The following is a 27,613-nucleotide window of genomic DNA, read 5'->3' as shown; positions in this document are numbered from 1 at the left end:
TGGCTATGGAACACTTGAAATATGACTAGTCTGAATTACAATGATCTGTAGGTATAAGGTATACACAGAGTTTTGATGATTTGCTATGTAAAAAATGTGAAATACCTCATTAATATTCTTTATATTGGTTACATTTTGACATCATATTATTTTGCATATATTGGGTTACACAAAATGTATGACTGAAAATAATCTCATCATTTTTCTTCTACTTTTTTAAAACTTCTTTAAAGAACAGCTTTAGATTTCCAGAAACACTGGGCAGATAGTATAGATGGTTCTCATATTTCAGCCCCCCTATACACAGTTGCTCCAATTATTATTATTTTATTACTATTATTATTTATTTTTGAGACAGAGACAGAGAGAGACAGAGCATGAGTGGGGAAGGGGTGAAGAGAGAGGGAGACACAGAATCCGAAGCAGGCTCCAGGCTCTGAGCTGTCAGCACAGAGCCCGAGGCGGGGCTCATGAACTGCGAGATCATGACCTGAGCCGAAGTCGAATGCTCAACCGACTGAGCCACCCAGAGGCCCCCAGTTTCTCCAATTATTAACATTTTGTATTAGTATTGTACATTTGTTACAATTAATAAACCACTAATGATACATTGTTATTAATGAGAGCCCATACATTCATTCTTTCTGTTTTACAGTTAGGCAAGGGTTTTAACTTAGGTTTTGGCTTGATTGAATAGATGGGCAGTTGTTAGCTACTTACTAGGAGAGGAAAGACTGTGAAGGACATGTTTGGATGAAAAAGAATCAAATGTGTCTAGATGCATGAAGTTTAGGATTATCATCAAACAATCAATGGAGTTGGATAAGTCTGCAGTCAGGGATAGATGTATAAATTTGAGACTCATCAGTGGAGGTATGAGGTTAAATTTCACATTAAAATGATGTGAAGGGGTGCCTCGGTAGCTCAGTCGGTTAAGCATCAGACTCTTGATTTCGGCTGAGGTCATGATCTCATCGTTCATGAGATTGAGCCCAACGTCTGGCCCTGTGCTGACAGTGCAGAGTTCTTGGGAGTTCTCTCTCTCCTCTCTCTCTCTCTATGCCTCTCTCTCTCTCTCTCTCTCTCTCTCTCTCAAAATAAATAAATAAACTTAAAAAATGGTGTGAAGAGTTAGCAGGAAATAAGACAATGGAGAGAGTGAGGACAACTCAGCTAAACATTTCTGTTTTACAGTTAAGGAGAGTGGATAAATGAGGCAATAACGTCAATAATGGAGTTTTTGCTTGCCTTTTTTTTTTCTTAAGATGAGAGCTATTAGAACTCATTTGTAAACTGAATGGAATACTATGGACAGTCTAAATCTGTTGATGTCAAAGGAAGAAGAGATATCTGTGTACGTGAAGGTGCATGGAGAGTGAGCCGTGAGGTCCTTGCACCAGGAGCAGGGCATGCCTGTGACTGGAGGGATGTGTCCTCAGTAGGAGGGAGGTTAATACGAGTGTAGATGCAGGTACCTCATAGGTTTTGTGGTGGAGTTATGAGGGAGTTTTTGTCTGACTGCTGCTTTTCCTCAGTGAGAAAGTATGAGACCAGCTGAAGTGACAGGGGGAGGGAGGTGTTGGGTTTGGGAGGCATGAAACAGTCTGTCATCCAGAGCAGGGAAGTGGACTCACTGGCAAAGTGTGGAAGGATTGCAGAACAATGTTGACTGCACACTTCGGATCTGAGGTCATGAATTTAAAGTAAGACCAGACAGCAGGCTGGGACTAGATGAAGCAAGTGAGGTGCCTAATGTGCAGCATTTAGGGAGGCACTCACTCTCATAGTTGTGCTTGAGGCACCTGACCTGCCTCAGTCTAGTCGTGGCCTTGCCAGACATTAAAGCTTTATGATTTTCTCAAACAATATTCAACTGCTTGAATATAGGTGAAGAAGTTATACAATTGAGTTCAAGCATGATTGTGATTTGGCAGAGGAATAAAATTGGTTGGAAGGAGATCATAGAACCTGTGTGAGAATAAGAAGGAAGGGAAACTATCATGGGGGGGGAGTATAATGACAAATTGGGTTGATAAATGAATCAATAAATTTAGGGGATCATAGAATTGTCGCAGTGGGGGTGGAAGGTGGTATCCAGGGAGTGAGTGAAAGTTGGGAGATGATGCAGTTCCTGGCAAGGACAACTTGTAGGCTGTGATCATGATAGCGGGTGGTGAGATACATGACAGGGATGACCACTGGAAGTGAGGAATGCCTCTGCTAATGCAGAGGCCAGGATGTTGAGTCATCCAGGTGGATGACGAAACCACCAAGAATGATAATAAGAATAGGGATGGAAAAGGATACGGAGTCAGATCTAAAGTCTTCAATGAATAAAGGCTGACTAATTGATATATGTAAGAGTAATATGACTGATTCCTAAATAATTAACATATAATATGATTCTAATTCAAAGGCATAGGTCTGTTTATTGATTGTAATAAATACTTGATAAAATAAATCGGATAAAGAAAAGGTGAGCATGAATAATTGAGATTCTGTTGAAAATTGCTATTTCCTATGGCATTTTGGTCAATGACTTAAGTCTCACATATGCATTCTTTTAAGGGAGCCAAAGCTCACTAAATCAACTGATTTCATTTTTCACTTTCTCATTTTTTTTGTGCTTACCCAGTAGTGTAGGTTGTTATGAGAAGGAAAATGGATAAAGTTTTGTAGCAAGAGGGAGGAAGGAAAGTAATAAACATGACAATAAGCTGAGTGGCTTACACTTATAAATATATTTATAATATTTGCCCATAAAGACGAATGAATTATTCTTGCATTGCATTTGGCATTGTGGAAATAAGCTAATGTAGATCAAGGAAGCATAAGTGTAGGCAAAGGAACGGATAATGATGATGATGGCTTCCATTTATTGCACACCTATCGTGTGCCAGCCACGCATTAAGTGCTTTACATACATCATCTCATGTAACCCTCGTAATAACCCAGGGAGGTGGAGGTTATTATGTTCCCTTGATGGTTGAGAAAACAGATTTAGTGAGGGTAACTTGCCCAGATCACGCAGGTAATTGGCAGAGCCAGAAATCAAACTCAGTCCCCGAATCCCAAGCTTATAGTCTTCCCCAGAACAATGTTCAACAGAGCCAACATTTGCAAATAAAATCTTCATTGGATGTATCATTTTTTTCCTACAAAAACATATCGAAGTGCTTGACATGCCTAGTAATAAAAATAGATAGTTTTTTCCAATGCATTTCTTATTGAGCAGAAAATATTCCAGGAGATATATAGACTCTGAGAGTGGTACCTGACAAGTAAAAGTTACCTCACAGCTCCACATTGTTTGTTTCCATTTCTCGGCTAGTGCACATCACTTAAAAAGTTTTTTAAAAATTAATACACTTAAAATTTTCTGAAATAACTAAGTCTAGGGGATGAGGTCTGGGAGATATATATCTAAATACATGTATATCTAAATATATTTCTTACCTGTGCTGTTGGTAAATCATAATAAAGTGATCGATGTATTGAGATCAATGTATTTGTCATTTAAAATTTTCTTCTGGACAAAACGCCAGCTGTTTCAGGGGTGGTCGGATTCATACAAAGGATATTTTAAATTTCTTCTTATAGCAATTAGTAAGCAGCATGGCCCCTTGTAGCTATCAAAGGTGTTGTTGGTTACATAAACCACAGAACCAGGGTAATCATTTGAGACGAGCCAATGTGTAATGGAATCATTCTTTCTGTGAAAGGGTTGAAGTAATTCAACTGCAAGCCTGCCCCAGATCAGAAATCAGATTAGTAGAAAAGTTGCAAGAGTGTTTTCTAACATCAGACTGATAACAATGTGAAAGGGACTCATTTGGCCCCTTCCTTAGTGACTATAAAAGATGAGAAGTGACATACATGCATTTCATAATGGTATGAAGAGAGTAAGTATGGATTTACTTGGGATCATTAGTGAGGGTCTGATTTACGCTTTACTGTAATTTATTGATTGCTCACTCAGTATGAAGCACTGTATTTGGTTCAGAGCCTACAAAGATTAGAGACACACTCTGCCTTTGTTAAGGAGACCTCCTTTGTAAGGAAGGCAGAGGGTCTACCCAGTGTTGAGCACATAATAGGCTCTCAGTAAATATATGTCGAATAAATGTTTTGAGTGGGTACAAGGGTGAATAGTAAAAGTGTGTGGAGTGTAGCGAGTGATATGTTAGAGCAGGATAGCATGCAAAGAGGCACTTGGGCTTTTGCTCCAGGTTTAGAAGATCAAGCTTCTTTAGGTGTGACCTTTGAGCCACATCTTGGAAGGAATTATATAGAGAAGGTATAGGAGGAAGGAGGAAGTGAATTTATGAATAATAACATGTACAAAGACAGGATGGTAAGAAGGAGCATGGTGAATTTAGAGAACTGGGTTTTAGGTATAGGTGGCATTCTGCTGAAAGAGGAGAACTAGTGGGGCACCCAGGTAGCGCAGTCAGTTAAGCGTCCAACTCTTGACCTCGGCTCAGGTCATGATCTCGTGATTTGTGAGTTCAAGCCCCACGTCAGGCTCTGCGCTGATGGTGCAGAGACTGCTTGGGATTCTATCACTCCTTCTCTCTGACTCTCTCTCTCTCTCTCTCAAAATAAATAAATGAACTTAAAAAATTAAAAAAAAAGAAAAAGGAGAATGAAGATTAGTGAGGGTGACTTGAGGAAAGCCATATATGATCACTGAGAAGTTCCTATATTTTCATATGGGCACTGGATCTCATACACAGCATTGCCATAAAACCATAAAGGAGATAATAATTAATACTTATATCATACTGTGTACTAAATATTTTACATATTTTAACTCACTTTATCGGCACATAGTCCTCTGAGATAGGAAGTACTATTAGCCCATTTTAAAAATGAGACACATGAAATACAGGGAAATTAAGTAACTTACCTGAGATCATACATCTAATAAGTGACAGAGCTGAGGTTTGAACTCAGTGATCTGGCTCCAAACCCAAAACTCCTAGCCATTTTAGTATATTACCTCTTAATACAATGTCAAGTTCAGTGTGGGTTGTTGTTAATGGTATTTGAAGTATTTCAGTTAGTCAATTATTATTTTTGTGATAATGCAGCTCTCATTTATTTGCTTTCTGATAGACTTTCTCAGGTTGGAGAAAAGAGATGTAGAAACAGCTGACATACCAGGAATTATATGCAACTCAGAGTACATTCATGAGAACGTGTTACATGAGTGGCTTCCTTCTACCTTTGGTATCATCATGGTTAAAAAGATTGAGACTGCTGTTGTAGAAGATTGGAGGTCATTCAGTAAGGGGTGTAACATTGGGGATTTTAGTTAGAGAAGTCAAATAGTCCTTTATTCATGAAGAATACGGCATGATAACTTTTTGACGTGGTATATAGATGTCAGGAATTGTTGATGACGTTAGTGTGAAATCCATACAGATACGTATTTTTCCATCCAAGAATCTGTTTCCCATTTGAATTTCCATTATCCTCTGTCTAGATATCACTTAAAGAATTTTCAGCATCCTATCTATTCCTCTGCATTTGGTGCATACTGGAAATACTGATGGGGTGAATAGTAATCGTAATAATAGTACCTCATTACCCCATGCATTGTTCTGTGCACTTGACAGGTATTGTTCATTTAATTCTTACAACACCTCTATGAGAAAAGTGTCACTATCACCTCCATTTTTTAGGTGAGGACACTAGTATTTAAGGGTTAACCTGCTCAAGGTCACTAGGAGTTCTGTTTTGGTGACTTGAGGTCACTAGGAGTTCTGTTTTGGAGAGGCATGGCAAATGGGTTTCTGCTTGAGTGTCTAAGGAGTAGCTAAGATAGTGCCAGTTGATTGGACAGCTCCTATTTTATTCCCCAATTCGTCATTTCTTTCTTGATTTATATATAAAGCCATTTCCCATATGAATTAATAATAATAATTGAAATGCATACAGCTCTTCTAGGACTTCAACACATGCTCATGTTCATTGTTAAGTCCCCACGTGACACTGAATAGAAAGAAAGATACAAAGTCTTGGAAATAAATGGGGAGGTGGAGTTCGCATGGTCATGCAGCTCTTGATTCTCAGACTAGTGTTCTCTCCTCCATGCTATACCATCTCTTGTGGCCTTAGCAGTTTTGCAGATGCTAGGTATCTGTGATCCTATCAGAGATTTCATGCTGTGTCCAATTTTATAAACATTCCAGAGAACAGGAAATTGGACATCTTCCCATTAAATACTTGGAAAGTACCCTAATGGCTGCTGTGTGACTGTGGTTGTATTTATTTGCAACTTATTGTCTTAAGTCATCCATGTTGTTTGATATGTTAAATGTTTTAGAATTTTGTGATTACTGGCATTTGTTAAAAATTCTGCAGGTAAAGAACTCATTATAAAATGGGAGCGTAGAGAGTTGATATATGTAATTATTCGTAGTGTATATTTTGGGAGAGAATAGGAAAAGAGATAGCGAGAAGGAGACACTTTCTAGCACAGCATAGAAATTAAATCCAATATGCTATGACAAGCAATTCAGGGAGAGAAGACAGGCACAAAGAAAAGGGATTGGTGTTAGGTGAATTTGTTGAGATAGCAACGAGTAATCCAACAAGATGAAGCAGGGAAATGGGCAAAGCTAAAAGCTGTTACAGAACAGGAAGTTCTACTCAGATTGTGAGGCTACGCAGAATAAGACATGGCAGTAGCAATCCCTTTCTACTGTTTTTTAAAAAATATTTATTTATTTTGAGAGAGAGAGAGAGAGAGCTAGAGAGAGCATGAGCGGGGGAGGGGGAGAAAGAGGAGGAGAGAGAGAATTCCAAGCAGGCTCTGTGCTGCCAGGGCAGAGACCCAGGTGTGGCTCAATCTCACGAACCGTGAGAACATGACTGGAGCCGAAACCAAGAGTCGGTTGCTTAACTGACTCACCTGCCCAGGCGCCCCACCTTTCTCCTCTTAAAACCTGTGATATGTAACACTTAATAAGCGGAAAAGGAAAAGTGAGCAGAAGCTATTAAGAGAAAAGTTGAAAGCTTCTTAGAGAAACGAGAGTTTAGAATATACTATATCTCTTAAGTCCTGCTACCCTGCCCCAGTGAATTGGGGGAACTTTTACGATCCAGGACTTGCCAGCCATCACTGGCTTGCCCATTGAGAGGTTCCCAATGATGGCCCACACTGATATACCCTTGGGCAGAGGTAGCAGAAGCAGAAGCTTAGAAGGGAAATTGAATGGGGAACTGCTTCCGAGCGGAGTTCAGGCCAGACTGAAGCAAAACTCCAGGGAATCTGGCTAGGACGTTTTCCTGCCAGAGTTTGAGTGGCTGTTTGTAGTTCATGTTATACAGTAGGTGTTATGCTTCAGGACATTTACACTCTTCTCTATTGACTGTCATTCTCTGTAGCGAGGATGGAATATTCAGCCTATCAACTTCTATTTATTTAACTGTTATGTACATTGCCTAACTTGGATACTCACCATTTACTTTCTAATGTGCATAATAAAGCATGTCTTCTCCCTGTATGTACGTCTGGGCTTCTTTTTGTGTAGAAGATATTATGCTATCAAGAATGACCTTGTATGGATTACAATCTTCGTATCTCTTACTACACACAATATATTTTTATCTACCATTCTTTCTTAGAGAAAAATAAGCTCAGTGGGCTATCTTACTAAAACTTTATTAACATTGTTTTCTAAACATTTATAGGTAGTGCTGGGACACCTGTCACTTTTAATGAAAATGGAGATGCTCCTGGACGTTATGATATCTTCCAGTATCAAATAACCAACAAAAGTGCAGAATACAAAATCATTGGGCACTGGACCAATCAGCTTCATCTAAAAGTAAGTATCAATATAAATTTGCATTAATGGATATAATTCTCAGATAGGCAGGCTTTATTTTTAAGTTTATAATACAAATTTTGTTAGAATTGATTCTTATAATTAAGTTTTCAGAAAATGTGTGATTTTATCCTTCCTTCAACTTTGAAATGTTATGGAAAATCTTAAATGTCTGTAGAGAAATCTAGTATCTATAGGGATTTAATGAAAGATCTCATTTCCTTTTAAGTGACTGTATTAGGGAAATTTTGTCCTTTTTTGAAAGACTCACTTGTTTACATGTTGGTACACTCTGTGTGTGTGTGTGTGTGTGTGTGTGTGTGTGTGTGTGTTGTGGTGGGAAGGAATGACAGTGTGCCATGAATAAGTTTAGGCTTAAAAATAAGTGTATTTTACCTCTGCCACATCAGATATTGAGACCTTATGACCATGTCTGATTGATGGAAGTGAATCATGACCTATATTTACATTACCTCTTTGAATCACAACATCAGAGAAAGTTAATGTACCTACAGGTGATGGTCAGATCCTTTAACAGCCTTACGGGCTGCCTGCTGTCCCTACCTACCCGGCGTGCTATCAAGGCCCAATGCCCCAGACTTGGCATTTCCTAGAAGTGGCCATGTGAGGAAAACTTGAAGAACTCAGCTTAAGCAGGGTCCCAGGGCCTGGGGGTGGTGCCGAAGCTGGCTGGGCATTTGCCTGCCCTGGTGTCACCAACACAGGGGGCTCTGTCTCCTCCTGCTGGGTCTGGTGGGGATCTGGTGGGGGCGGCATGCAGGATGGCTGTGGGGTGCAGGAGCTTCATCAGTTTTGCCTGGCTGGTGGCAGCCCTTCAGAGGGGCTTTCCTAGGGGAAGGGTCTGCGGAGACATTGGAGAGAGCTATGTGGTGCCAGCACCCACCAATTATAAGGGGCTCTGGAGTAGGAAGCCAATCCTGAACCTGAGAGATAAGGGGGGCCCAGAAAGGGAGCAGGACTATTAGTGGCCGCATGGGGAGGGTGTTGGGGTGATTGGAATAGCATCTGTTTACCACTAGGTAAAGAATTATTTCACATTTTAACAGCCATGATGTGATAGCAGTGCATTGGCTTCTTCCAGTATAGAGAAATAAGGAACGTACCCTATAGTCTCAGCTAAGGATTGGCATTCATTCATTCAGCATGTCTTTGACAACTGTAATATAGGACTATTTACAGGGACTAAGCGTTTCCTCTGTAGACAGGGGCTTTGTAAATGCCTCAAATAAACTAGAAACATATTCATGTACTGTCTTATTGTTCTAATATGTATTTCATTCTTTCCCATAATGAAAGTATCTCTTCTTGATCCTCAAAGCCATCATAACACTGTGAGAATTGAGTTTATTTCCTAAATGAACAATTAAGTTCATTTCCTAGCCACCCCTTATCCTAGCTAGAAGGTAAAAGCTTATGATGTACACGAGGGTGGAGATCATTCTTGTCTATATGTGTGTGACATGCGCACATGTGTTTTCTTGTGTTTGAACCCACTCAAAAGACATCGAGTTGGTAATTTTTAATACAGCTTTTTACTTCTGTATCTCCAAAGAGAGCTCCTTAAGTGGCATGCTTATGCAGCATCAGTCACCAAAGTTTTCAAAAAGGAAGCAGATGATGAGAAATAATAAAACTAAGATATTTATGACCTACTGTCTCTGAAATGACTTCCTGATAATTATCATGGTTCAGCTATCAATAATGCACAAAGACAGCTTATATTTCTAACTATTGTTGTGCTTTGTAAGACCACGTATCTGCAGTTAACTACATGCAGCAGCCTGAAGAAACCTTATCTACTGTTCCGTAACCCAAATTAACATATATTGAAGCATAGTTTTTATAAGTCTACAAGTCATTAATGCCAATCTGAAAATCAATAGATTTTTGTCAAAAGGTCTTTTGAAAGTAAACCTATGTGAAACAAAATAATTAAACATGACAAAGAAAATTTGATATGGGTTAAAACAGGTTAGCTACTTTTTATCTGATATTTATTAATGCTAAACTGCCTATTACATTCTTATGACTAAGGATGTACATAGCAAAGTTCAATGGTTGAAAAATATGTCCACTATACTAAGATACCTAACACATTTACACAAAAAGTATATATACACACACACCTCTCTATATATGTGCATGATATATTTGTTATAAAACTTCATACTGAATCTCAAGCTGTTCTTTAATGTACATCTAACAGTGCATGAGAGTTTTATGTTTATTATTGTGTAACTATTCATAAAATATATCAAAACAATTTGTAAGAGTTATTTCTTATGCATGATTATGACCATTTATAACTAGATAGGAGTACCAGCTTTACTGAAACAGAGAGAATGTATCTCTGAGAAGAAAAGTAAGTAAATTAGACTGTGGGGAGAGGTTGTAAGTCAGGGTTGACTTCTGGAGTATAGCAGGACAAATTGTTTCCCCTTGGATCAGTGACCTGTTTGAAGGCCGAGTAGGGGGTGCTTGGAAAGTGACCAGTTTATTAAAGTCCTGCTTGGACATTAGTCAAGGCATCAAACAAATGCTTTGCTTCAGTTTTATCATCTGTAAAATGAACACATTAGTAGCCCCTATTTTGTATGGCTGTAATAAGAATTAAATGAAATAATATAATGAAGCATTTAGTCCAGGACTTGGCACACATGAAATCCATAAACATTACCTATTCTTAATCCAGTGTCTCGTGACTCTACATGGCCAGTGGGAGATATGGTAATCGATGTGAGTAAAACACTGCTCATTACAGAGGCACTTGAATTTGCTTTAGAAAGTTATGAGAGAATCTCTTCATCAAAATGCTGACCATTTGTCTCCATAGCCCAGTGTTTCTTCTTATCTTTATTATTGGCCTTAATACTTTAGAAAATCTATCTACACTTAAAAAGTAACCTTTAAGTGAGATAAATACAAACTTTCTATATGGTAGCGTATGGCCAGGTAATGTCAGCTAAGCACTTATTTTTTGAATGGACTTGATAAATTCATTCTGTGCACATACACTGGGCTAAGTTTTGGGACTAGAGTGAATATGTAGTTCTCAGGGTGCTCATAGCCTGGAAGGATAGACCAGCACTCAAACCAACAATGCCAGCGTAGTGAGGCAGGTGCATGGATGAAGGTGTGTGCAGTGTCTCCAAGCAGCAGCCCAGGGAGACTTTCCTAATCCGGCCTGGCTGCCGATGACGGTTGTGTTGGGGGCCAGGGGAGGATACTCTCCCCTGTGTCCTCCCATCTCTCCTTAATCTGTTAAACCAGATTTACAGTAGATTTTACACTCTGAGTGGTAAGCATTTATCAGTCAGTTATTGGATGGAATTCTGCTTCAAGGAGCCAGTTTTTCTGGCTGAATTCAAGCATGGGATGATTTTGTACACAGCCTGTGTACGATGAAGCATGTATGAATGTGACAGATTTGCCCTGAATGTACCTTAGTGGAGTGAAAGAATTTTTTAAACAAGTAGGTTATTTTTTTTTTCTTTTTCCTGGAAAATTATGAGGTGTTTTATTTCCTCAAAAGCATTGTCTTTATTGTTCCAAATATTATTGCTTCTTTTTCTTTATAATGGAACTAACATATGTTCTTAATGTAGCAACTAAAATCAGCGAGTACAATTGTTTAGTTTGATTTAGGCTTTCTATTCAGTTGCCTCAGTCCGTGCGTGAAGGGCGTGTTGTCTGAGAACGAATTTGAACAATTAGGTCTCTCCATTTTGTTAGACTGAATGTCTCAAGAGGCAGGTGGTCCTTATTAGTGATTACAAAACATATTGTAACCTCGAGGTTCCGAGTAAACAGCAGAGCCTGAACTGCGGGGAGAACAGCCATATGCTGCTGTAAGTCCATGGGGAGAAGGTATATGGAGGTTAATGGATGTACCTAAAATAACTCTAACTCAGGGCTCACTTTTTTATACTTCCAACCAGAGCTTACTGGTTTTTATTTATTTTGTATTGTTTATTTTTTGATTATGGTGGGAATGAGGCAGGTGGTTTTGCTTGTTTTATTCTGTTTTCTTCTGTTTTTATTCAATTAAATAATTTGGAGGTAAATAATAGTAGTAAAGGATAGCAACTCTATAAGAGTGTCTGAACCACAATTATTAGTGGCACCGTGTCAATTGGGAAGGGTGATTTGAAGAATGGCTTCATTGACACTGATTTAATTTTGAGTGGGTCACTCCATAGAAGAATGTAACTCTTCACAAGGCACTGAATCCTGTTCCTCAGTTATCTCATCTGTTAAGTGGGGATAATAAATAGCATTATGAAGATTGAATGCATTCGAATATAGTGGTGAAGAACGAGACTTCAAAGTCAGAAAAAGGTTTGAATTCCAACCTTCCATTCATGAGTCTTAGAGCCCTGTGCATGTTATTTTAGCTCTTTTAGTCTCAGATTCTTCATCTGCATGGAAACAATCATAACTACTTCACAGAGTTCTTGAGATAATTAAAGGATTAATCACATACACAAAGATCGTAGAACATTGCTTGCCACATAGTCAATGTTAAGTGAATATGGTAATAATAATTTGTTTTGTTTTGCCACAATAACTAGTCTACTACTGAGGACCTATAGTTTCAATCTAAAATTCCATACATGCAAAGTCTTTTTTGACTTTATTTTGATGTTTTGAGTAGGGATTAACTTAAAAAGAAGTACATACATCATGATAACTTTTCTGTGCCTGTACAATAAATCCAAAATGTTTACTTTAGTATTAAAAAAATGGGCTGCATGCTTTGGGGACAACCAGAAACTTGAGCAAAATTTTTGGTGTTTAGCCCAATTAAATCTGTCTTTCCTATGGACATGTAATATTTATCATTTATAATATAATATTTTAATTTAAATATATTTTAATATAATATTTAATTATATGTATATCTATTTGCCTGTAGATGGTTAGTCAGTTACATGCTGTACTGGAGTTTCCTCCACTTTCTTGGAATACAGATAGAAAGAATTCCTCAGTGTCCTCATTTGCCTTGTGGGTATGCTGTTTTGGATAAACATTACAAGTTTTTAACCAAAACCATTAGATTCATTAAATAGAGGAACAGCTTTTCTATAGTGAAGGATACTGAAATAGTCTTGAAGTAAAGATTGGTTGAATGGAGTTGGAACAGTGTTTGAGGGGAGACTTGACCCTTTATTTGCTTGGGCTCTGAGAAGCCATGCATTTTCTCTTTGCCTCGATTTCTCCATTTGCAAAGTTGCCTACATTTAGAAATGCTCTTTCATATCACTGTCAGTGCTTATGAAAGATAGCTCACCCTGTGAGGCCAGCTCTCCCTTTCCCACAAACCATGAATGTAGAGTCAGTTCTCTGAGACCTTTCACTACATTCTGACAGAACTTTAAATTTTTTTTTTTTCAACGTTTATTTATTTTTGGGACAGAGAGAGACAGAGCATGAACGGGGGAGGGGCAGAGAGAGAGGGAGACACAGAACCGGAAACAGGCTCCAGGCTCTGAGCCATCAGCCCAGAGCCTGACGCGGGGCTCGAACTCACGGACCGCGAGATCGTGACCTGGCTGAAGTCGGACGCCTAACCGACTGCGCCACCCAGGCGCCCCTAGAACTTTAAATGCCACTGTAGTTCCTGTCTTTATACTCCATTCGGAAAAACTATTCTGCTCCCATTCTGTACAACAAGATGACTAGTGGTCAAAACTATATTTTTGTTTATTAGATTCAAATATATTCTTTTTTTAAAAAGTCATTTTGGGGTCAGTAGTTATATCTCTGTTTATGAGAAAACAAGCATTTGGTAAATTCATGTTTTTGACATGTTGAGCAAATGCCAAGGTAATTAAATTTTAACTATGTTCTTGCTAGCCCAGCGTAGGTGCTCAGTAAGTATTTGTTAAATGTCATGAATAATATGCTGATATTTTCTAAATACTGACTGAATATGGGACAATGATCCGAGATTATTGATTAGGAAGTAGACTTGTACACAGTTTATTTATTCAGTGGCTGCTCCCTGCCAGGCAGGATGCTAAGCTGTTGAGGAGTACAAGGTTCAATAAAATCAACTTCCAGATATTAAAAGATTCGCAATTCATTAAAGGCAACTATATGCTTGAGTAACTACAATAAAAGCATAACTAGGAACAGATTAAAGAACAAACTATGAATTCAGAAGGTGTAATGATTACTTCCAACTACGAGGAGGATAAAGTTTCTTGATACATGAGATTCAAACTGATCTTCAGTTACTTTGGTGGCCAGAAATGGTTGCGAGAGTGTACAGTCCATGGAAAAAGCATCCGTCCATCTCCAACCGTTCATTCATCCATCCATTCCAGAATAAAGTGCCTCCAACGTGCCACTGCTGTGCTAGGTGCTGTAATGATATAGAGGTATGTAAGATTCAGTTCATAGGGTCACCCCTAAACTGGTAGCACTAAGTAGGAGCAGAATCCAAGGAAATGTCTCGTTCATGAGTCCACAATGCATCCATCCATGTTCCTTTATTCTTGTCTATCTTGAGCACACATTCTTACTGGTAAAGTAGGATTAGTGTTCACTGAGAAACATTCTGTCTTGGTCTGGAGACTGGGAAATTGGGAACTGTTTTGATCCAACTCGTTTGCGATATCCCCATGGAGACAAGTTGGGAAGACCCTAGCACTTGGATGGCCTGATGAGAGAAACCTGACTTCAGAAGGCCCCTACCATTTGTCCTCAGAGAAGCACTGATAATTTAGGGCAAAGAGCATGTTGTACTTGTCTTTGAATGTTTAAAAATTACCACAATGTGGGTCTCACTCAATATTCATGAAATAAATTAAGGAACTCAAAAATAAAAGTAGTGTTATTTTTACAAGACCATAAAGGTGAGCTAACCATAAAGTATTAATCTGGAGATAAGGTATAACCTAGAGCACATGGGGTAAGGGTAGAGTTCAGAGCCGTAATAGTAATCAGGAGTGAAGTCAGATACAAAAGCCAGAATGGAAAATCTAGTTCAGGGTACATCTAATCAAGCCCCATAAAGAAGAAGGGAAAATCCAAAGTCACGCACAAGAGCAAGAGGAGTGTGAATTGGGGGCGCACATAAAATTCTGAAGGACTTACTGTTACTATTACCATTGGTTTTATTCCTGCCGTGCCATTTGCAGAACTTCCTATAGCCTGTAGGACCTCAGTGTTGCTTAGTGGCTTCAATACTTACCTTGAAGGGACAATATTCATTGCTGCCTTTCTGACAGATTATCTCTGCCTTATCTGTCCATGTACATGGTTTGAGCCTTGTTCCTTAAGATATTTAAAAGGATGTAATAAGATACATTACATAGTAGGATAGACAAACAAACCAGGAAATTACGAAGGAAGAATAAAGAGAGTTAATAAATTTTAGTTAGTAGTCAAGTTTGATTTCCTCGTCAGTAATTACAACCAATAGATTCACCTAGGCTGCTCAGTAGAATAAGAAATAGTCATGCTGATATTTTAAGAACAAAATTATGCCATATAAAAATATAGTTTCCCAAATAAAGTGTCTCCAATGTGCCATTGCTGTGATTTTTTAAGAATACACAAATACATGCCATATAAAATATGGTTTAATCAGATTAAGATTTGAGATGCTGGAATCAGTTATCTCAATCTTGTTGGAGGCAGATTCCTGGAGTAACCTAATAGTATCCAGGGAATCTAGTAGTTTATCAGGGAAATATAAGTAGAGCATTAAAAGGTCTATCATATTGATGAAAAATAGAAGAAGTCATAAGCGCTTAAATAGCTATTTTTATAAATAATTGTGACAATGACACAGAAAAGGAAATGAAAACTAAACAAAATGATAGAGATCAAATTAGAAAAGGAAAAGCAAAAAAATATGATGCAAGTCAAAGAAGGACATAACATAAAATACAAAATGCTTCTTTATACCAACACCAAAGATGGGCAAAGGAAGATGGTGATTCTAGACTTTTATGGGGATAATAAAGTAATAAAAATTACAATAAATGGCATTTTAATCCCTATTCTAGCCTTGGGAGGAGTAAAGTAAGTACAATTTTAACATGATGAGTAGAATAGGAAAGGTTAAAATAAGGTTATAAACATAAAATGATAATATAGACTAGAGGAATAACTGGTAAAAAAAAAAGTCATTTTCTTAGGTTAAATTTGCTAAAATATATGTGAACCCTGTATGCTAGGGTACTTTTAAAAAGCTCAATGGACACATCAGTGTTATTTAAAATCTACAATGTGCAAAAGAATTACAAGTAAGAACTGAAAAGTATTATATATGAATAAAATATGTTGCCCCCAGATATAGGTAGAGGTCAGTAGCTGGTAAGGGCATGAAACTAAAAAGAATAAAGTTAGTGTGTCTGTTGACTGAATCAAAAGTTTAGCATGGCATCTTTCCTCAAAATTTCCACTATTTAAGGAAGGAAAATAGAGACAGAACCTGGATCTTCCTCAAAGTCCCTATACCATTTTACTGAGGTTATTGATCATTATCACCAAATGAAGTTCTAGAAATGTACAGTTCTATATCAACTCGGAGGTTGAGACATCAATCCATAAATAAATGACAGAGGGATACAACAAAGACACATAAAAGTACCAAATTTTACTATTCTTTGATTGCTTTTGTTCTAAAATCATTTTTAAAAATTTTTTTTAAAAAATTTTAAATGTTTTATTTATATTTGAGACAGAGACAGAGCATGGGGGGGCGGGGCAGAGAGAGAGGGAGACACAGAATCCAAAGCAGGCTCCAGGCTCTGAGCTGTCAGAACAGAGCCCAATGTGGGGCTTGAACCCACGAACCGTGAGATCATGACGTGAGCTGAAGTCAGGCGTTTAACCAACGGAGCCACCCAGGTGCCCCTAAAATCATTCTTAATTAAACTTATTTTAAGATGATTGCAGATTCACATGCAGTTGTAACAAATAATAAGGAAAGATCTCATTTCCCCTTTGCCTATTTCTCCCCAACAATAACATCTTGAAAACTATAGTGTAATATTACAACCAGGACATGGACATTTTTATGGTCCAGCAATTTTGTCAAATCTCCTCAGTTTTATTTTTACTCATCTAGTGTGTGAGGGGGTAGTTCTGTGCAATTTTGTTACCTGTCTTGGTCCTTTCTTCTACCACTATAGTCAAGATACAGGACATTTTCATCACCACAAGGATCCCCATGTTGCCCTTTTATTGCCAGATCCATTTCCCTCCCATACACCTCCCCCCAGTACCTGGCAACAACTCAAATGTTCTCTATTTCTACAAATTTGTCATTGCAAATAAATGGAATTATCCTGTATGTAATCCTTTGAGTTTCAGCTTTTTTCATTCAACATAATTCCTTCAAAATTTATCCAAGTTGTGTGTCCCTTTTTGTTGTTCAGTATTATTCCATGGTATGGATATACCAAGTTTCTTTAACCATTCACCCTTTGAAGGATACCTGCAAAATAATTATGAATAAATCTGCTGTGAATATTTGTTATTTTATGTAGAGAGAAACAAGGAAGACTGATATCTTATCTCAGAACTGAATGAAATTCTTTTTTATATGACAGTTTTAGACTTATAGTTAACCCTTTAATATAGAATATTTCTTGAAAATAAGAAAGGGAACATTACACCTTATCCTTATACCTGGGATAGTGATGTCTTAGATGCGGTAAACCTACCACAATTGCAGTAAACGTACCTAAGAAGAAAAACTTCTCGTTTAAAAACAATGCCACATAGGTCTAGCTCCTGTTAACATAGTCGTGTGTGAAAACAGACCTGTATGCTTTCTTCCCCTGCTTCTACTTCCCATCCCTGTCTGTTGTGTTGTGTTGCTGTCTGTGGCACTAAAATGAAACTCTTAGAGTTTCCAAGAATTTCAAAGTTGCCCCTGCTCTGTATTTCTCAAGTTGTTTTAACACTCTGGTAGGCTTTGCTGTATTAGTTCTCATTTGACTGCTTTGTAGCTATCAGGTCAGTTGGTATATGCATTTCTCTGCATTCATGCCGTGTTTTTAGATTCCAAATATCAGACATGACTTCTAGATTAAGCTATTTTATGATCTTCAAGACTACTGATCTAAACTCTTGTGAAAATGTTTAGAGGGAACCCAAAGGGACAGATTACAATGGAAATCTCCTACTACAAATATACTTTGAGCTTTGGTATCTGTGAATTAAGTTTTTTAAATTTGTGCAACGAATTACCCTATCCTTAATATTAGTTAATCAAAGAACCAGTTGATTTTTATAAATGGTAGCTATAAAATATTCTATAGGGGTGTGATTTCATGTTGTCCAAGGCACAAATGGACTTGAAGAACAGACCCTGCCATGCCCCGTGACGATGAAGGATATATCACCAGAGTTTAGGAGACTGGTTTTTAACCTGGACTCTTACTAATCCTGAGACAGATTTGTGCTTTATGACTTAATGTTTGGGGCCTCAGTTTCCATGTTTATAAAATTATGAATTAAATATAGCTTTTCACTAAACTTTCTTCCAGATCTATTACTTTCTAATTGAATACTTCAGAGTGTGAATGTAATGTTATATGTATTTTCCTGTTTATTTACTTATTGTTTTTTAGATGAAAAAAGTACTGTAGGGGCACCTGGGTGGCTTACTTGCTCAAGCAACTGACTGTTGATCTCAGCTCAGGTCTTGACCTCAGGGTCCTGATTTCAAGCCCCATGTTGGGCTCCACGCTGGGCATAAAGCTTAACTAAAGAAAGAAGGAAAGAAAGAAAAAGATAAATGTACTGTAAAAAGGTGTAAGGCCTCAATCATTCATCTATATAGAAGTGATTCTACAGTGTAAACCTCACTAATCAGAGGTCTTATGTGATTATTTTCAATTTGGGGTACTTATTTAAAGAAGCATGGCTGCTTACAGCCTACAAAAACTATAACAGAAATGAGAAAGGTTACCTTTGTTTTAATAAAAATGTAAATATTACTAATTAATTAATTATATTAATTAATGATACTCATTGTCTCTTGCTTTTGCAGATACACGTTTTTATAATATGCTTGAAAAATAGAACTGTGCTATAGGGAAGCTAAGTTTATTCTATTGAATGGACCGAAAATCAAACAGGGCTAAGTAGAAGTAACTAATGTGATTTGAGAAATGCTTGTTTATTTGGAAAGCACTGTTCAGCAAAGATAAAAGAGAGCTAAGTTCTCTGTGAAGAATTAGGGGACGTCACAGTAGAGAGGAACAGGCCACATCTGAGCGATAGATGGGAGCTAGGCTTATTTTTGCTCCCATAAAAAGGGGGAAATAAAATGATTTCAGAATTCCCACTGCGCTGTCTCAAATTCTGTTGCATTCAGCTTGTGACATTGAGACAATGAGCCCACGAGCATTTATTGCCCTTCTACCTTGTACACAGTAAGCAGCTTTATGTTTAGAGGTAGATGTATCAGGACTCAGGCACAGTGATCATGTCTCCATTCTGCTTTGTGCCTGTTTATCCATTTCCTGGGTCTCCCTGGACTTCTTCCCACTCTTTATCAGGTTTTCACTATTTGTATGTTCAACTTTTCTCCTGAGATGAAGTTTCACATCTGTTACTAGCTGGATAAGCAGTTACTAGGCGTTGCATGAAAAATTTTTTCATATCCTTTAAGAGATGCTTAAGAAATAATTGGCCTTAGAAAGTTAATTCCATTCTACTATCCTTGTGACACAGCCTCCCACCGGACAATTGGCTCATTTTTCTGGAGTTTGTGGTGACTCTGAAAATTAAAAGATAGTCTCTTACAAAAAAATAAAAAAAATAATAATTTTTTTTTTCTAAAAGTGTTGGAAACTTGAGGCTGAAACAACTTCCAAAATGATAACTGTGGGTCTTGTCCAAGTCAGCGTTTTCTCAAATGCCTTCCTGGAACACTTGTTCGACAGGATTTTAAATAGCTGCTATATATGCACACAAAGGCTCTCTGGTCAAATAAGTTTAGGGAACATTAGGACAACTGTTTTTGTTTTGTTTTGTTTTCCTGCAATACTTGTGGAGCCTTTAATATGCTAATGCACATTATGGCTGACTGAGAAGGAGGCATCGAATGTACTGTTGAATAAATTGATTTGACCGTGAATCCCTTTTTTATTTGAAGAACATTTTGTGGAACTAATATTCCTTGAAGCTCACTTTGAGAAATGTTGGCTTAAGATGAATTTTCCACCTAAGTCGACATTTACATTTATTAACTCATTTAATCCTTATCATAACCCTATGAGTTAAGTTACTGGTAGAATGACCATTTTTAGAAGAGAAAACTTAAGATTAACAATAAGGGGCTATATTGAAGTTCGCTCAGCTAGCAGAAATGTAAGTGAAATTCACGGGCACACACAGCCTACTCCAGTGTGAGGGCTTTTAGGAATACTGAAGGAGAATCGAGATGACATGGTGAATGATTGGACATATGGGAAACCAGGGAAAGGTGGACTCATGATGCTTCTGAAGCAAATGAGAATGCAGGAGAAAGATTTTAGGGATAAGGCTGCCCTAGGAGAAAGCTTCGAGGAGGAAGTCACCCTGAATCTACTTGGAGCTTGAACGTTCTGGGCATGGGACATGAAGGAAGGCACAGCATGGAGAGGGGGTAGACTGCACATAGGCAGAGAGGGGGAGTCTAGGAATTTTCATAAAGAACAGAGACAACGGGGGCCTCTGGGTGGCTAGGTCTTTTAAGCATCTGACTCTTGATTTCAGTTCAGGTCATGATCTCACTGTTAGTGAGTTTGAGCACATTGGGCTCCTGCTCACAGTTCAGAGGCTGCTTGGGATTCTCTCTCTCCCTCTCTCTCTTCCCCTCCCCCCCCTCAATGAATAAACTTAAAAAAAATAGAACAGAGGAAATAGGAAGGGGAATCATAGAAGATCTATTTTAAAAGCGAATTTTCAATTTGGATCTCAGCTTTTGAGTGTGGGTGTCATCAGTCACTGGAAGGAAATGACCTGATCACACCTGGGCATTAAGAAGATTAAATGCCATCAGTCTACAAAAAAAGGTGGCTTTCAGTGACAATTGTAATTTAACAATGCCACTTGACCATTTACATTTTTAGTACATAGGCACACTTTAGATTTAGGGCTTATTGACCACAAAAAGAAAATTATCCTTTATTCTAACCACAGCTTTCTTTGTAGTTTCTCAAGTGGGCTAAGCAGGTTAATAATTATTTCTATAATGTTGGTTGATAACAGAATACTAAGCAGATATCTTATAGTTTAATTTTTATAAATTCCCGCCTTTTTAGCATATGTAAGTGAATAGTACAGTGAACAAACTCAGGAGACAGTGTGGCTGAGATTTTAGTGCAGTTGACAAATTATAGACCCTCCTGTGGCATCCCAGAAAATAGACAAGTAAAATTTCTTTTGCTAGAATACCAACTGATTTTGCCTTTTCCACACAAAATTCCAAAAAATCTAGTTGGCCAATGATGAAACATTCCACCAGCATCAGAGCAAAGCCTCATTGTAATGTCCATTGCCTGCCGTATGCTTAATAAAATGTCACTGCTCCAGGATAGGCACTGACCCAGTCAGCACAATATCAGCTCTGAAACCTTTCCTCATCTGGGAAGCGGAGGCCTCTATTATGTACCAGATCCTATTTTACTGAATCTTTTTACAGGTCAAAAAGGTTTTGTATGTGAAAATGCCTTGTAAACTTCAAAGTGCTGTAGAATCATTAGCTCTTATTTGTGAGGACCATAATCGTTTTGTGTAGAGGATAACAGTCACACAAAGTCAATTTGGGGGTGTCTGGGTGGCTCAGTCAGTTAGGCTTCCAACTTCGGCTCAGGTCATGATTTCACCATCTGTGGGTTCGAGCCCCGTGTGGAGCTCTGTGCCGGCAGCTCAGAGTCTGGAGCCTGCTTCGGATTCTGTGTCTCCTTCTCTCTCTGCCCCTCCCCTGCTCATGCTCGCTCTCTCTCTCTCTCTCTCTCTCTCTCTCAAAAATGAAACATTAAAATCAACATTAAAAAATTTTTTTTTAATTTCAACTTTGTCACTTTCTCATTTGGAAGAATTTTTGACATATATTGAGGTACGCATAAATTTAGTCAGAATTGGATTTGCATAGACTTCAACAGAACTGAACTTCTAATATTTAGTTTCTTCCAGTTTTTGTGCCTCTTTTGGGTGTGTGTGTGTGTGTCTGTGTGTGTGAAGTTCAGTCTTTTATCCCAGGGCCCATGGAAAATTCTGGTACTGCAACTGGCACACAGAGTAGGTTCTCAGTAAATGTGGGTTGAATCTGAAAAATTTCATTGTAGGTTTGTCACTTTGCCATTTCTCCCTTACTTCATGTGGGTAAGGCCAGATGGAAAGAAAACAAATACATTTTTTTAAATTTTCTTTTTGTTTTAAGCTTACTAATTGTTCTATAGCCGATATATAAAATAAAATACTCATAACATCAGAGAGCTAAATTAAAGACCACAGTTAAAAACAGTAATTGTTCACGAATGTGCCTTTTTGCAGCCTTTCAGCAAATCATATTTATTGGCATGTAAGAAATAGCTGCCCTTTGTAAGGGAGCCCTCACCGTTCAGGAGCGTACCTCTGGAGCATGGCGGCCATCTGCCGCTGCTCCCTAGCGGCTGCCCTAAACTGCCCGGTTGTCTAAATGTTGAGTGGAAGAAGAGAAAGGAGCAGCTGTTCTGGAGCTTTGTGGCTGCCTCTGCCCTCCTCCTCACCGAGCAGATCTGCAGCTCGGCTCTTGGAGCAGGAGATGCACTAAGGCGGGCTGTAGTCCTGTCCAAGCTCACTCCTCACGCAAACCACAAACCTCTTCTCTGCCATCCTTACCCTTCTCCTGTCTCTTGTTCCCGTTCCTCCTGCAGGATGCTAAGTGGGAATGGGGTCAGGAGATTGAGGGGCTGTGCCCAGAGTGGTGTGGGATTCGGGCCAAACTGTATTCTGCTTTTCGTGTTGCTCCTTTTATTTTCTTTGAATCAAAAATTCTTCCTGTGTCAGAAATATATGTAAATACCTCATGTCATGTAGCTTCAAACCAATCCACTGTGATGACATTGCTTCTTTTTATGTAACAGAAACTGTAGGAATAGAAGACGATTAAGAGTTTTTCACTCTAGTCTTCTCTTTAAGGAGAATCATTTTGCTGTCCATAATCAGGTCTGTGAATGAGGGGGGGAAGCAGGGAATCATTGAAATAAGCTTGATTGACTTATATCGAGAAACCAGAGAAAGAAATGAATGTATCTAGCACATGAGAGGTAGAGGAATAAAGAACGGAGCACGGGCTGGTTTGGTGGGAGATTTGAAAGTTAAAAAAGAATAAGAGAGTTTTTTGAGTAGCTGCTAAATGTGAAAAGTACATCCACAGAGAGACAGAGAAGGGTGGGAGGGAGGGAGAGGGACAAGGCAGAGAGAGAGAGTGAATGAGTGTTTGAGATCAAGAAACCTGTAGAAGAAAGCATGCTTAAGGGGGTACAAAAGGATTTTAAGAAATTGTGCTTGGTGAGATGTGTTACATAGAGATTAATCTTTTGGAATTGCTGAGAAACTTCCATAGATCTTTAAGTTGCTTCCAAATTATTTTTTGGATATTTAGTCACCATGCTGTAGTGCCATGAGGCAGCTGAGTTTTCTGTGGTGATAGTCTTTGAATGTAAAGTGTCTTGCCTAGTGTTTTTTAGAGTAAATCATTACCTAGAAGGTAGATTGGAATAGGATTTCAGTGTTGTACAGCTTGGAAATTTCAGAGAAATTTCCAAATGATTAGATGTCATCTTTTGTTGTCCTGGAACACTGTATCAGAGCTAGAAGGAAACTTGAACTCCTTCTCTGATATTAGAATAATGGTTTGGGATGGTAATCTGCTGTTTGGCTTTGGACTACTGTGTGGATTCTTTTTGTTTTGCTTTGTTTTTGTTTTTTTGTTGTTGTTGTTTTCTTTTCTTTCTTTTTTTTTTTTTTTGACTCGGTATTAAGTAAATTCACTAAATTGAGACAGCATAAGAAGTTCCTTTAGGTAGTTTCAGATTGGAAATTAGCTCTTTAACCTCACCTCGTAAGATACCAAATACCTTAAGAAATGAGAGAGCGTTTAGAATGGATGTAGGAGGTCTGGCAGCCAAGTGTGGATTGGCTTATGGCTTAAAGACCTGCACCACTGAGTCTGTACTCCGAGGAGTTAGACTTGGATACCAATAGAGATAGTAGGGATCCTTTCTGTCCTTGATGGCCAAGGGCAGAAAAATAGGCCTCTGAGTTATGAGGAGGTTTCCTACTGAAATAGTACAGTTATGGTAAGCCATGGATGCCATAGAGCCGGCAACTACAGGATTTGGCTCTAGGATATTTTCCTGGATTCAAAGACTGCACAACCTATGCTTCTGAAGAAGACTGTCCTGCTGATCTAGAAAGGGAGCTGCAGAGTCAGTGGGGGCTGGGGGTGGGATTAACTTGTAATTAGGCTTTGATAATAAGTACTGATGTCTCTACCATCCATTCAGACTGGAGGGAATTTATACCCTGGGCCTGTACAGTCAGAATCTTCACTGAGTTTTTAAGGAATAAAAAAATGTTAAAAATATCAAAAAAAGGTGGGAGCAGAGAAATAGAGACAAGAAATAGTGTGGGCTGATGTTTGAGGAATTTCTAAAAAGTTTTTAAAAGAAGGAAGAGACTTAGAGATAGTTGCAAGCACGAGAGACATTAAAAACTGGGGAAAGATGACCTCATACGTTGTGCTCCATGTTATGAATTCAGCCCTCTTTTAGTACTTGTGAGTGACATCAATACATATCTCAATCGCTTTTCATTATTTTGGTGGAAATTAGGTTTTAAAAATTACATAATATTGGACCCAATTCACATGGTGCATTGACTTTGCAACTGTTAAGGATATTTAGAGCAGAGGAAACTGAGGCTCAGGAAGTAAAAATGACTTACTCATGAGTCTTTAGCTATAGCCCTTGACCAAGATTCCAGCAGCTTATGTTGTATAGTGGCTACCCCCATTGGCCTCCGTCATGTGTCTTATTATTAACCACTCTAGGAGAAAAGTAGGTGGAGGCCTGGAGATGAAGGGCTAATGGTTGGGTGATGAGAGAAATATATTTGGTGCAAGACCTAAAATTCCACACGGCAATTAAGGTGCCAGAGTGAGAGAGACATAAATACAAGAAAAGAAAAGAAAACTTACCTTACTGCCTTGAGACATAGAATGATCTTTAAAGGGGTTGGTGCCTCATAAATGTAAGACTTTCATAGTCAGAAATGTAAGGGTATCATGGGGCCCCTGGATGGCTCAGTCAGGTGAGCGTCCAACTCTTGGTTTTGGCTCAGGTCATGATCTCATGACAGTGCAGAGCCTGCTTGGGATTCTCTCTCCCTCTCTCTCTGCCCCTCCCCCGCTCATTTTCTGTCTCTCTCAAATTAAAAAAATAAACTTTAAAAAAATGTAGAAGTATCATAATAAAAAATATAGTGTATGTATTTAAGCAAATATAATGTTCCTGAGTCTCACATTGATATTTGATTAGTCAGTCAGGGTGGTTTGGTTAATATTTTTTCTTTCTTTCCTAAGCTTTGAAAACAAGACTCATGGGTCAGGTAGCAGATTTTGTTTCAATCCCTAAAGTGTCTGCTTTCTCTCCTTACAGTGTGTGGTAGCTCACAACCAACTGGGGGGAAAAGAACCACCAGAGAATTTAAGAGGATAGCAAGTAAGCTGGTTCTGAGACAGCTTGGAATTCAATAGGGCTGACAGAAGACAGTGAGTCATGTTATGCTCTCCTGGCCTAATCGAGTCAGTATTCATCAGGGAACCTCTGCACAGGAAGTGCCGATTCCACGCCTTAACAGCCAGGGCAATCGATAACATCAGACAATAGATGTAGTCTCTGGGCCAGCCAGCAGAACAGTTCAAAAAAAAGGAGGCTGCTTGAAACAAATAAACAAAAAAAAGTGCACTGCACTTTGTGAGTGTCTAATTAAAAAGAAAGAAAGAAGGAAAGAAAATGAAAATGAAAGAAATGGAGTTCTAGTTGTCCTGAGGAATTTCAGGTCACCGCACACTTAAAGACTTCACTGTGTAGAAAAAAAAAAGGCAAGGTTAAAAAAAAAAAAAAGCAAGGGGAGAAAACAGAGTTAGAAAACACATCTGAAGATTCAGGTAGTTGATTTCAAACAAAGGCCAGGCCTGACGGAAGGTACAGCTTTATCACTGAACATGCGATAGGTGGGAAAATCCTAAGAAAGTGCCCCTAAGAAAAGGCCCTTTTACATCCGGCATCAGAATGTATTCATGGTGAATACGTGGCTTTCCAAATTTATCACATCCTTTTCTTAAATCGCCTCGGTCTGTGCTCAGAGTTCCTTGACTTCCTGCCATGCCTTCACTTGATCATGATAAACTCTGTGGTTATCTGCTAAAGAGCTCTATACTCCATCTGAAATCCGTGAGTTTGCTTATGTCCGGCAATGATGAGATGTTTAATATTCTGCCAGTAACAATAGTCATATTTTTGATGTAATGGTTTATTTATTAAACCAATAGTTACTATTTGGTGTTAGTGCACTGAACAGCATCATTGTCTGAACCCAGAATTATGAATTTAGTTTCCAGGTATTTGGTGATGATGGGGATGCCATTTGAAATGGTGTTTTAAGTTTGGCTTTTAAATTTATTTTGAAGTTTCTGTTTTAGAAAACTGCTTGAAGTGGGAAGTAAGAATACCTGATTGTACCTCTCAGGTACAGTGTAAAGAGACAATCTCTTCTAGGTGTTTACCAGTTCGTTGTGTTTGCTCTTGTTTTTTGTTTTTTGGGGTTTTTGTGTGTGTGTGTGTGACAACTCCAAATATTATTTTTATATCTTAAATCCTTCATTTATAAAGTTATCTATACATTATGATAAGAAAGGTAAGGACTCGGTTCACTTTTGCTACCCTTCACTCTCTCTCCCTCTCCCTGTGTTGTTATGGTATTCTGTTGAGATTCTGGTTTTTCTTCTGGTAAATTTTATAACCATGGAAAAATATACTTAAGCCTCTATTTCTGGCTCCAGTCTTTTGAGGTATATCTTATGACACAAATCTCAACTTTCTGCTTTATAAGAAAAATATATGAAAACGTGCACCCTTCGTTATGCTTTTTCTTCTCTTGTATACAACCCATTTTTTTTGGAGCCCCACTTTCACTTTCACATCATTAAGTTGTTAATATTGACATTCTGTTCTGTGAGGACAACCACTGCTCCTCTTTCTTTGTCCCTAGATTGACTCCAAAAGTAGAAAAGGAATAAACATTTGCATTATTATGACCCTGTACATATTAAGACTCCATTTCCTCCTCCAAAAGATCTGATGCCATAAAGCTGGGCCACCTGGAGCAGAATGTTCTGGCATCAAGGTCAGATGGGTCCTCTTTTCTTATGCTCAGTCTATTGCTTAACACTCAAATGTATTGTTATTTGCTTTATATTTAGACTTCAAAAAATAATTGTCCTGCTTTTCCAATCACCATTTTGCTTGTTTTCTCTTGCACATTGTTCTCTCTCTTCCCCTCTCTCTCCTTCTCTCTCTTTCCCACTTTCCCCCTTCCTCCCTCCCTCTCTCTACATTAAAATCATGAGTCTTTCTTCAACCACCTTAGAGATTTCCCTTATGGACTTCTCTGTCTCCCTGTTCCCAGCTTTACTGGTTACTTTCTAAGTTTGCTGTATAACTGCCCTGCCCTGAATTCCCTTCTTGGAT

General features: G+C 38.4%; 1 protein-coding gene across 1 annotated transcript in view; it reads left to right on the top strand.

Annotated features, from left to right (window-relative positions):
* Positions 1-27,613, top strand: part of GRM8 (glutamate metabotropic receptor 8) — a 759,669-nt gene that overhangs the window by 616,391 nt on the left and 115,665 nt on the right. The window contains exon 7 of the mRNA XM_047096173.1: positions 7,702-7,838. Within this exon, the coding sequence (XP_046952129.1) occupies positions 7,702-7,838 (137 nt within the window). The remainder of the gene's footprint in view (positions 1-7,701; positions 7,839-27,613) is intronic.

This window comes from Lynx rufus, unplaced genomic scaffold (genome assembly GCF_022079265.1).
Source record: "Lynx rufus isolate CCGP_SWC_20201006 ecotype Redwood Valley unplaced genomic scaffold, mLynRuf1.p SCAF_4, whole genome shotgun sequence".
Lineage (NCBI taxonomy): Eukaryota > Metazoa > Chordata > Mammalia > Carnivora > Felidae > Lynx > Lynx rufus.
Note: the sequence above shows the minus strand (reverse complement) of the source record. Positions and strands in the feature narration are given on the sequence as shown.